Here is a 12,269-nt window from a genome sequence, read left to right as displayed (position 1 = left end):
TAATCAACTCACTTTCTTTAGGTTTTCATCTTCAGCATACTGTATCTGTAAAGCCATTTTCAAATCCTTACTGATCTGATCTAGACTGGCCTATAAACAGATTGTAAACTTCTGTTAAATAAGTTAGTGTTTTATTTAACTATTGATATTTTTATAATCTAGGTTAACTTTAACCAGCTTCTTATATCAACAGATGGCAAGAAAAAAATACCAGATACTTAAGTTCTTGGAAGAGCAGGCCTGCAAAGCATCCAAACAATCCTAATACAGTCCCAGCTGCGATGGGAGACACAAGCACATGACAGAGCATCATGGCACGCACTGTGAAAACTGAGGCACAAATTGCTGAGGACAAGAGAACAGCTGGAGCTTGTGTTGGTAGCTTGATTTTTTTTTCTCTGGTCCTTTTCTTCTGCTAGCACTGTTCTCTTGTCCTCTGCAATTTTTGCAACAGTGCTTCTGTCTCCCAAGGTCAAAGTTGAAGGCTATTAGAGACGTTTTGAGGGTGTTTTCTTTGTCCACCTTATAATCGCTTCCCCTTTTTAATTGACCATAAAGGAGTCTTTTAGGGATGCAGGAGTCTTCCATCCTGCAGGCGTGGAATTCCCATAACAACTGAGACTGATCAGGATAGTGTGAATACTTTGCAGGCCTGCTCTTTGGAAAACTTCAGTGTCAGATATTTAGTCTTGCTATTTAAGATTTAGTATTTTTCTGAGGCTGATCATGTGGAATACTATTGACAATAGACCACTAGTCAATGTTTTACAAATCAAATATCACTTACTGAAGCCAAAGGACCTTCATCTATGTTACAATTACTCCAAGGATTCCAATTAGGTTGAGGAGGAGACCAGGATACTACACCAGGTGTGTTTTTAGCTGGCGCTGGGTCAAACTCTTCCAAGCTAGGATGATTGATGAGTGTCACAGGTGAGGGTGCCTCCGGCTCCCCTTCATTTGAGCTGTTCTGTTCAGTAGGCTGGGAGTAAACAAATCCATTCATATTTGTAATATAATTAGTAAATGTAATATTAGTAAATGTAATATAATTAGTAAATAATTAGTAATTAATGCCCTACAATTTGCTTACAAACATTTGCAAGAAAACATGTACATGAAGATGATAGCAGACAGCATTAATGCCACTAATTAGAATTCAGACACTAATTAGAATTCATTGCTACTTAGCCTAAATAAAATATGAATCCCACCAGAGCTACATTTCTTTTTTTTTTTTGCTTGAAACAAATCCATTCTTGCAATAGAAGAAACAATAAACATAGAATTTTTTTTTAAAATGGCAAGATAAAATTTTTATGTGTTTATATACAAAGCTATATTAAACAGATAATCATTATTTTTTTGTGTATGATAGCTTCAACTAAAGCTATGTTGGTGAATGAATAAAATATTGTCTACAGAAAAGGGTTCCATGAACTTAAATCTCAATGGAAACTGGTAAATTGAATTCAGTAGTTATTGGGGCACTAGCTATAGTGGGCAGTGGACAAAGTACTGTCCTTGTCTTGTCATGCTCGGCCCAATCCATGACTTGACATTGCAGAGCTGGCATGCCTAGTGGATTATTAGATCTTCAAAACAGCTTCCCATACCTTTCACTAGTGGTACTCACCTCAAAATAGGTCACTGGCTCTACTCCCCATTGTTTTAGACATTGATCAATTTTCATTTCCAGTTCTTCTCCAATATTGACTTCATAAGGTGGTAGCTGGAATACACAACATTTTATGGCCGTAAATGAAACTAACAAAGAACCATGACACGTCTAGTTTCAATGGCTTAATGCCAATGTTAAATCTCTCAGAAATATCCGTTGACTACTGAAATAAAGTTAAATAGTGTCATGTGTTTACCTTCTCTGTGCCTTTCTTCTTCTTCTGGCCAGTATTGGGCTCAATCACTTTCATGTGGTACAACTGTCTGACCAGAGACAGGGCACAGGACTTTGAGGCCACTTGTTTGTTAGAACCAGTCTCTCTGGCATGGAGTTCTGAACAGGTGGACAAAAACAGATAATGGGGAAATTATCAAGATGATCTCACATATGGCCATGGCACATACTAAAAGCAATGTAATCTTATCTGTCATTCTAAAGCTGACATTAATTTAAGATCACTACATATGAAACTGCAAAAAAAAATATCAATTTTAAGTCAACTTACTCAGCCCAATTTGCTTCACAAAAAAAGACATTTCAGCAGCAAAGCTCCTAATGTGACAATAAAAAAAGTCATATACATTATATTTGGTCTACTATAGTTAAAATCCTACATAAATAGCACAAAACTTAGCTTTAAACCAAATTGGTTGTTGATATTCTTTGAGAAAAAAAGCTTGACATTACAAACACTAAGAGAAATTGCCTTGTAAAGTTAAATGCAAATAAAAAAAACTAGAAAATTCTTACTATTATATTTCTTCCCTTTCTAAGCTAAATTAGTTGATACAAGACTAGACTCTAATTATTTTTTAATGAATTCAGATTGTTTGTAACTGAATAGACTATTGTCTTTAACTGAACAGACTATTGTCTTTAACTGAATAAACTACTGACTTTAACTGAATAGACTATTGTCTTTAACTGAATAGACTACTGACTTTAACTGAATAGACTATTGTCTTTAACTGAATAGACTATTGTCTTTAACTGAATACACTATTGTCTTTAACTGAATAGACTATTGTCTTTAACTGAATAGACTATTGTCTTTAACTGAATAGACTACTGACTTTAACTGAATAGACTATTGTCTTTAACTGAATAGACTACTGACTTTAACTGAATAGACTATTGTCTTTAACTGAATAGACTACTGACTTTAACTGAATAGACTATTGTCTTTAACTGAATAGACTACTGACTTTAACTGAATAGACTATTGTCTTTAACTGAATAGACTACTGACTTTAACTGAATAGACTATTGTCTTTAACTGAATAGACTATTGTCTTTAACTGAATAAACTATTGATAATCGAATTCAATTTTTGTCCCTTGAGACCTACTTCCCCAAATATTCCTATGCTTAAATCAAATTTCACAATATAAAATTACAGACGGAAATTTTTCTTTCATTCAATAAGATGGAAGGAATTTTCGCAAGCCTTAAGTTTAAGCAACAAGTGATTTAAACTAGTTGGCTGAGTGGCCTAACCTAACTACCTACCAAAAGGGCTCGTGTTCAAACCCTGACTTGAACTGAAATGTTTTGCTGAGTGCCTTAAGGACCCCAAAAGAGATTGGACCAAGTGCACTGAGCACGCTATAAAAGTATCAATGTTAATACATTAAAACATCATCCACCCAGGACAAAGCTATGGACCAACATTGTGTAATGGTCCCAATGACAAAGCTCCTCTTCCTATCTGCTGCATGAATACCATGCACATGTTAAAAGCAGTGAAACCTTGGATTAATCATCTAAGTAAAATTGCATTCAAAATACATATGCAAAAAAGGTATTAATAATGAAGGCACATGAAATGCTTAGCTTTAAATTAGAATTAGGTTTCCTTCTGGACTATTTGGATCCATTAAGTACAGCTTGTTTCCAAATGAGCCCAAAAAAAGTGTTCCGTTACCAGTACAACAACATATACCCTATCGTCAGGTACCAATTGACCTGGGCTGGCTACCCTGCCTCAACGAGGAACCCCAGGATGAAACAGTTGTTCAAAGAAAACAATTAGGCCAAAAGGGCAGCAAAACAAGGGGTGCCTAAGGAGGTGTAAGATCAACTTCACAGCGTGAGTCAGGGTTGTGAAGAGAGCCCCTACAACCAGGTCAACAATCCAAAAATAATTCCTCAATTTTCATAAACACATGGTTAGCGTGGTGGCCTTTTATAAAGCAGCATCCAAACCGAGGGTTCTTGGGTTCAAATTTAGGGAATTTAAGGGTGCAGCTCAGTTTGCCCAACTCTAATAGGTACATGACATTTAATGGGGAAAAGTAAAGTTGGTGGGTCATTGTGTTGGCCACATGACATCCTCGTTAACCTTGGCAGATGGGCTACAGAAACAGATTTTCTGCCACTTAGTTTTCCTATGGCTTCTGGAGTTTCCAAGACACTGGAAATAGTGGTGAGACACAAAGACAACTACTTGGATCTGCCCCCTAACAGAACGAACAAAACAGGCTGGCAGAGGTAGCTCTTATTTGTTTTGCTGGCCTAGAGTTTCTACAGTCTTCGGCTCAACTCTGACAATTTCAAATGATACCACCTGAATTGTGTTTTTTGGAGTTTCTTAATATAACAAAACAACTCTTGGAATTACTAAGCATTTAACTACTCAGCCATAGAAACCTATTAAGAATGCTACTAAAGATAAGATTGCAAAAAAAAAATTTGCACTGAAGAAATTCTTGAATATTATGTCACTCACAGTCAATCAATTTTCAAAAACAAGATCATAAACGACTTATTAAAAATGTTGAAAATAGGCTAACTATGTAAGACTACATAATAATTGCATAATTATACTATCAGAGATAAATACCATTATTTTTCAAACAACTTATCAGTGAACCAATGCCCCAAAGCTGTACTCACCATCAAGAGAAGGTCATCCTAGTACAAGAAGAGAGACCATCCTTGTACTCTGACCAGTATCTAACATCCCTGTCAGTGCATTGACTACATAAAGAGTGGAAAAGCAAAAAAAAAAAACAGCAAACATTAATGACCAGACCTTGCTGCTATAAGAATTCACAGTCACAGTGAATGTCTACTAAACAAAACAGACATGGAAAAGCTGCACCAAGCCCAGTCCATCTCTTGGGTTGTAGTGCAACTCTCACATGCTGGAACCGCCACACCTAACAATAAAACACTTCTGCAAGAAGGTCTGGCCACTTCCACTCTATACAAGCAATGCAAAGACTGATCAGGGACACCATTACTTCTTTACAAATAGCTTGTACCAACAAAACAAAAGGCTAAGGTCATGTTGTTACAAACCATAACAAATACAATTGGTGTAAGAATTGCTATGTGTCATTCTATGCAAACCATTTGATGATTTAAATAATAAACCTAACCTTGCACACATTTTATTTCATAAAAACATTTAAAAAACAAAGAAATGAAGTAAAATTTTTACAAATGTACAAAACCTTCCTTCAGGAATACCAGGAGAAAAAAGGAGAGGCAGACAAATAAAGTGATGGGTAAGACAACATCAAAGAATGGACGGGCCTGTCATTTAATGAGATTCTATTCAAGGCAAAAGACAGAGAGGAATGGAGAAAGACAGATGACAGATCACACATAGAGCCCCAACGGTTGAACGGGCTAAGGGCTGGATGAAGATGAAGGGTCACATATGCTACAATGCTAGAATGTAGACTTAATATGTTGCACACAGAGCTCTAGATGCTTAGTGATTTTGGTTTGGATCCAATAAAAGTCAATAAAATTATGTACTTTGTGATGTTTTTATCACTTATTTGAAACCAGTAATAGTAGTAACATTAGTTACAGATCTTAAGTCAACAGGCTTGAAAAGTGTTTCTGCTAAATTTTTTTTTTTTCACAAATTTTGATACATATAAAACATCAATTATACTAAAATAGTCTTAAAGCCAATACCAAAGTCAAAACCTCAATCTTTGCCAGAATCCAACCAAAGGACACTTCGATCAGAATCTCATCAAACTGATCATAGAACAAGTTGTTGTTTTTTTCTTTTGTATTAATTTTATAATTAATTTGCAAGCTAAGCTTTTTATTTCTTATTATATAAACACAGAATTTGTAGAAAAATAAAATATGTTACCAATGAAAAAAAAATGAAAACAACTCAACAATGAGCTTAACCATGTCCAAACACTATTTCCCACATGCCAATTTATGAAAGGTTAAATAAAATAGCATAAATTACATAATATCTTTTTTTTTTTCAGTCTTGACTTGAATAATTGAAAAAAAAAATACCTTTAAAAAAAAATTAAAAAGTTATGCCCATATCATTTCTGTAAATATGATGCAATTATATGAATTATCAATTTTATGGTGATAAATACATAATAAAAGTTCAGAAATATTGAAAGAAAACATTAAGTTTAGTCAGCCATAAAATTAGTCTTCTAACATTAGAAAGATTTTTCTTATATTTGGTATTTTTTTCACATTCAAATAGATTAAGAAATATGAAATGGAACTAGTAAAGAAAATTTTATAAATAAGAAATATGAATCCTCTGAAAGAAAAAAGATAATCATCAAGTTTCACCTATTGTGGTCTGGTCCCATCACATGATACTTATAGTCAGCTTTGATTTTATGCATTTGCAGGAACTGGTGTAGTCTAGACTTAGCATTCTCCATAGTCCAGTTGCCATGAATTTCCGCATTGAAGTCACAGTCCTCAGACTAGAGATACAGAATACAACAAATAATTTAGGATTAGGACTGCTAAGAATCATAGTTAATGTTTAAAAACTCACAATATGCACAGTAGCAATGCTAAAAATAAATAAGTCTTTATTAAGAAAAACAAATTGAGTGAACACAAATATCCTCAAAGAAAAACAAACTTATTATCTGTAAAATTCCTAATTAAATTTGTGAATAAATGTATACTTCTTCTAGTTTTCTCTTCTCTGCAATTCTATCCATGTATGCTAGGGGTGGGCCCCTCTGGTATGGTGGGAATTCTCTGGGTGCACCAACTTCTTGTCCAATACCATCAGCTAGAGGAGAATAAATATTGATGTTTCTTTTTTTCTATTGTATATATATATATTATATATACATATTAAATTAACACATGGACAATTTATATCGTATAATACTCTTCATTAGAAAGTAGAAAACTAAAGATCTCTGTCACCTTGTAATCTCAAATGAGGTGCCAAAGTGCCACCAGGCAGGATGCCACTAGAGCCACACTTGTCCTTTGAATCACCATCTATTTGATCTTGCTCTAATGTTTGCTCAAGTATGGCTGCACCTAACTTGAAAAGGAAAATAACATTTTATAATAATTAGCTGTGTTTATTAAAGACCACATAGCTTTTAGAATACAAACACCAGCAGAATCTACAACAGAATATGGCAGTAGAAGAAACGTGTAACATTGGCACATCTTTCTCTTTCTTACACTCTTTTCTCTCCACACCATTTCTTTTTTGGCCTAACTCCTTTGCTTTTTAGTTAACCTATTTCTCTCAACCTCTGCTTCTTATCCAATTGACCAGAGAGATGGTTCTATAGAGAAAAACAAAACTAACTATCTCTCTCTGTTACACATCAGAAAGAGAACACTAAAACAGGTACTATCCTTATTCAATTGTTGTAGATCCAATGCTCACAAAAGGAGATGGTACACAAATGAGCTTATAAAAGAGAAAAGGCAAGCAATGCAATCAGATATATCACGCCATTCAGAAGTTAGTTACCAAAGTCCTCAACAGTAACATACAACAAAGGTGGTCTAACTCTTTTCAAATCCAAAAAATGATGCATACTACTATTGATGATTTAATTTAAATATCTACCACAGCTAACAATCATAATGGAGAATGAAAAATAACAAACAAAAAAAAATGAGGAGGCTAACTAATCTTAAGTTTTGAACAGATAAGCCTTGTTAATCTTAAGGAGCATTTTGAATCATGCTGTTTGTCTGAGCTCAATGGGGAGTGAGCTCCAAACATTCTGTCCATGTACTGGGAAGGCCTGTAAGCGTGGAAGGGCATTGTAGAACTACTATATAAGTTACAAAGTTCATAATTTTTCACCTCTTAATATGGAAAAAAAAAACACAGTTCAAGAACATTGAAAGAGATAGTGATAATAATATAGGAAATAAAAGCTAATTTCCAACCCTAGCATCTACCAATGAATCATGAATCACTTACTTGTTACAATTTTTGCTTTTTAAAAAGGGTGGGGGGAGGGGGAGGATCAAGACAATCACATTTATGAGAACTACAAATAGCAAGTAGTGATTTATATTTTCATCTAACAAAAACTTACTAAATTAGGCGGTACTTCATCTGTTTTTATTTTACCAATTCGTACTAAATACTGAATGAAGTCTTTTGCAGCATTGGCTTGAGAATCTTTTTTGTTTGTAGAATTTCCGACTCCAACATAGTCAAAATTTTCCAGGCGCACCTAGAGGAAAAGAATTTAATAATTTCAATACAATATTATTAATAAATATTTAAGAGAAGTGAAATGAAGTCAAGTTGTTGTTTTTTATAAAGACTACTTACAAAAAAAAAATTATAATTAGTTCTCATTTTTAATTCTAGTGTCAAGACTTCTAACCTAAAGTTAGAAGTATGCCATTGAGACCTTAAGATTGAAATGACAGATCAATGTTAAATTTGACCATCTCTTTGGCTAACAATCAATGACTTTGTCAGCACAATTATCAATGTGCTTTACTTATAAATGTTCATTTAAAATAGTTTGCCTTTAGTGTACATCTGACCCACTATGAGAAGTGTCAATTTAGTAATACCTATATTTTGCCAAAAATTACTGGGTTTGTTTATTTTTATTTATTTTAAAAATAACAAACAAGGTGTATGCAAATTAATGGTTGTGGAATATATGACCGAGTGGCAAAACCCACTTGGCTACTTATCAAGAGGGCTAGAGTTTGAATTCAGACTTTAGCAAAGTTGTGTTAGCTGAGTCAATTAAACCTTCTCCCAGACCCCCCCTCACCTCCCCACTAGTCCACAAAAGAGATGGACCCAGAATGCTAATGCATGAAAATATAATGTGCAGTACAAAAGCAACTTTCAAAAGCTACTATATGATCAGAAGGTGTTTATTAAGTTATTTTTCTAGACCCTTTATTAATATAAGATAGAAACATCTAGAATCTTGGCTTATTAACACAGCTGACAGCAACAAATTAGCCTAATGCTTTAACAAATAATCCTTACATTGTATAGAAATAATCTAGTATCAATTTGATTCAATGTTGTTGACCAATGTCATATTAATGGAGTAACACTGTATATTCAACTGTCTAAACAGAGAATACAGTCAATACTACCAACTAATTTACTAGAGTATAATATATATAAATTAGGCTCACAAGTAACTAATATCAAACATAATGGAGACTCACTGAGCTATAATAACATAACAGACATGTATCCTAGAGTTAAAATGACAAACTAATTTTTAAAAGTTTTCAGCAGATAAGTATTAATGTTCTTCTTGAATGTAGTGATGCATATTGTTTGTCTCAGATCAGTGGGAGCAATCCCAAACCTTTGGTTCATGCGCTGAAAAAGCATGCAAATTTTTGAGGGAGAAACGTGGCACCACTAGAAGTGTTGAGTCCATGGAGTGCAGGACTTTCTGAGGGACATGTGGAGTGATCAATTCACTAAGGTACAAGGGCACATTGTATAATTTAACCAAGACATACAAAGACTCTCAGGAAAATCATAGTTCCTCAACTGACTTTTATTAAGACAATCATTTGTATTATAAATAATTAAAAACTAGGTCAAAAGTTTGATTAAAATGACAATGCATTAATAAAATCTACATTTAATTGTTAAAAATTTGAACAATTTTTTAAATTTATCCTCATACAACAAATAAATGCAGAGATATTTATTATAATACATTTTCTTCCATTTAAATCTAGATCTAGTCAATTACTTTTAGTTGCATACAAACCATATATCATATATTATATATATATACAGATTGCAATTATGATAATCTTTTTTTTTGAAGTAACATCTGTATTTTTTTACGATATGATTTAATAAGTTATTAAGTAGGATGGCTGCATTGTCATATAATATGGTATACAATTACAATGTTCCCGCTTTTGAATGAATGCTCCTGAGTTTAAACCTAGTCTAGATTTATAGGTCAACATTTGGAATTCTTATTCTATGTCTCAACCACAAGTTTACCTCACATTTAAATCGCTGTCTGTGTTTTGGACCGCCCACTGAAAACTCATAATTTGGAGTTCCAACTTTATTTTTACCACACCAACTATACAGAACTTGCTTCACGTCCATGTTTTGCTGATGCTATGATAATTGATAGATCTAATCTAGACCAAGTGACGCCTAGTCAATTTAGTTGTAGATCTAAAGTCTTGAGAGACGATCTAGACTCTAGTTAGAATAGATTTAGAGAGTAGAGTACTATAAAGTTAAGACTAAGACTCCAATTTATTGTAGACTGAGTAAAAACTTAAAAACCATATTCAGCATAACGTTTGAACATAAAAATATTAAAAATTTAATTAACATTGTGTTTATGACAGTTAGAATTTATGTACAGTACAGTAAGACTATGTAGTATGTCATTAGTTATGATTATCATTATTTATTTAAAATAATAAAAATAATTCATTTAGAATAATTTAGATCTATAATAAAACTATAAAAGTTTTTAAAAGTAAAAGTAGATTATATAATATAATGATAAATATATAATCATAGGCTCACAAGTAATCATAATCTATAGACTTATACTTTATTAAAATTAAGTCTTAGTTAACATGCTCAGATTTCAGATCAGATGCTGCTTAATTATAATAATCATGAATCATATTTCTATCTAATTATTACCATAAAATTCATATTAACTTCATTAAAATGTCTGTGCAAAGACAGTAAAAGTAAAGTGTGTAGAATCTAGATGACTTGATTAGAGTCTATAGACTATAGAGTTAGACTAGTTTTAAACTTTAGCTTAGAGTTAGACACTTAGTTTGACTTAGATTAGAGGGCTCAGTAGTAGTTAAGTTAGAGACGCGTATGACGTAATCATCTTCTTTTTTGAAGTAATGTCTGTATTAGATTCTATATAAGTTATAAGATATATATAAGATAAGATTACTAGATTTAAATTTAAGAATTATTCTATTTTTCTAGATCTAGATTATTCTAGAATATTCTAGATCTAGTCTATACTAGAGTCTACTACTAGATTTTACTAGATTCTAGACTTAGACGTTAGAATTAGATCTCTAGATCTAGAATTCTAGATCTATCACTAAGTAGTACTAAGTAAGTATCAGACTAGAAGTCTACGATCTCAGTTCTCACTTATAGATCTAGTAAGTTATAGTAGTTCTAAATCTTTCTTATAAATACTACACTGACTCACTAACTCAGTAACTGTGACTAGTCACTAACTTAGTAACTATCTTGATTATTCTAGATCTAGAAACTAACTTAACTCAGGATCATTTATAATTAATTTTATTATGAATTATCAAGAGTAATGTAGACTAATCTATCAATTCTAGAGTCACTGTCAGTAGACTGTTGTGTTGAGTAAAGAGAGTAGACTCAGTTAACTCAGACTCAGTAGTGAGTAGATGATATCATCTAGACAGACACTAGACAGTCTAGACTCTCTAGATCTAGATTACTAGAGTAGAGTCTAGAGTCTAGATCTAAATTTATTTTATTTTAATATGTCTAAAAGTGGAACTTAAAATTTTCTATGTAAAACAGCTCTATCAATTCAATGATACATGTTTTAAAAATCCAAATAGATCTCAAATATATCTAAATGTAGATCTACACCTCATTTTAGAAAATAAGAGTCTGATCTGAATCTAGACTAGCAGTTCGTTAATGCCATTAAAGATGAAAGGGGTTGTTGACAAACTGATTTAATCTATGTAGGTCTATCAAAATACCCAGAAATACCCAAATGACCCAAATCTAATAAAATACTCAGAAAGACACAAAGGTAAAGGCACATTACTCCATATGCTAGGAAAAATTTGGACAAATGCTTCTTCTTCCCTAGCGCTATTAGAGCATGTGGTAGGTTGTCTGAGCCAGCCAGGAAAATTAGTGACTTAGCAGAATTTAGGTCATTGGTTAACATGCATATGACGCGTACGACGTATAGGTCTATATATTAGGCATCATCTTCCCTTTTTTTTTTTAAAGTAACGTCTGTATTATGATATATAAGATAAAAAAGCCCAGGTTGGATTGAGGATTTGAATAAGAGATTGCCCCTTTACAAAACAATTAGTTTCATTATAAGAAATCAGTTAGACCAGGTTCACACCTAACTTCACATTCACTTTCACCTATTTTGGTCTGCCGGTACGCTAGGGCACCACAGAAGATCTGTCAACCTTCTTTCTCCTTCAGTGAAGTCCAGTAGGGCGTCGGCGCCGTAGGCGCCCTTATCCCCTTGCTGGTTAGAAAGGCTTTTATTCAACTACCTGGCTTGGACATGGGGCTCTTCACCCCTGTCCTGTCTGAGGGCTCTCA

General features: G+C 33.2%; 1 protein-coding gene across 2 annotated transcripts in view; it reads right to left on the bottom strand.

Moving 5' to 3' along the window:
- The window catches only part of LOC106050680 (ATP-dependent RNA helicase A-like), a 32,814-nt gene extending 21,138 nt beyond the window's left edge, over window positions 1-11,676 (bottom strand). Inside the window, exons 1-11 of one of the 2 annotated variants that reach the window (XM_013205704.2) lie at window positions 11,562-11,676; window positions 9,927-10,136; window positions 8,005-8,145; window positions 6,857-6,980; window positions 6,607-6,716; window positions 6,257-6,396; window positions 2,187-2,233; window positions 1,878-2,014; window positions 1,637-1,732; window positions 788-982; window positions 13-90 (exon numbers count right to left, since the gene is read on the bottom strand). In XM_013205704.2, the coding sequence (XP_013061158.2) occupies window positions 13-90; window positions 788-982; window positions 1,637-1,732; window positions 1,878-2,014; window positions 2,187-2,233; window positions 6,257-6,396; window positions 6,607-6,716; window positions 6,857-6,980; window positions 8,005-8,145; window positions 9,927-10,037 (1,179 nt within the window). In that variant the 5' untranslated portion in view covers window positions 10,038-10,136; window positions 11,562-11,676. Of the gene's footprint in view, window positions 1-12; window positions 91-787; window positions 983-1,636; window positions 1,733-1,877; window positions 2,015-2,186; window positions 2,234-4,576; window positions 4,661-6,256; window positions 6,397-6,606; window positions 6,717-6,856; window positions 6,981-8,004; window positions 8,146-9,926; window positions 10,137-11,561 lie in introns of those variants that run through there. The other variant, XM_013205705.2, reaches the window with a different exon arrangement.
- Window positions 11,677-12,269: the final 593 nt, after the last annotated feature.

The sequence above is a fragment of the Biomphalaria glabrata genome, chromosome 9, assembly GCF_947242115.1.
Source record: "Biomphalaria glabrata chromosome 9, xgBioGlab47.1, whole genome shotgun sequence".
Taxonomy (NCBI): domain Eukaryota; kingdom Metazoa; phylum Mollusca; class Gastropoda; family Planorbidae; genus Biomphalaria; species Biomphalaria glabrata.
This window is presented reverse-complemented; position numbering and strand designations above follow the sequence as displayed.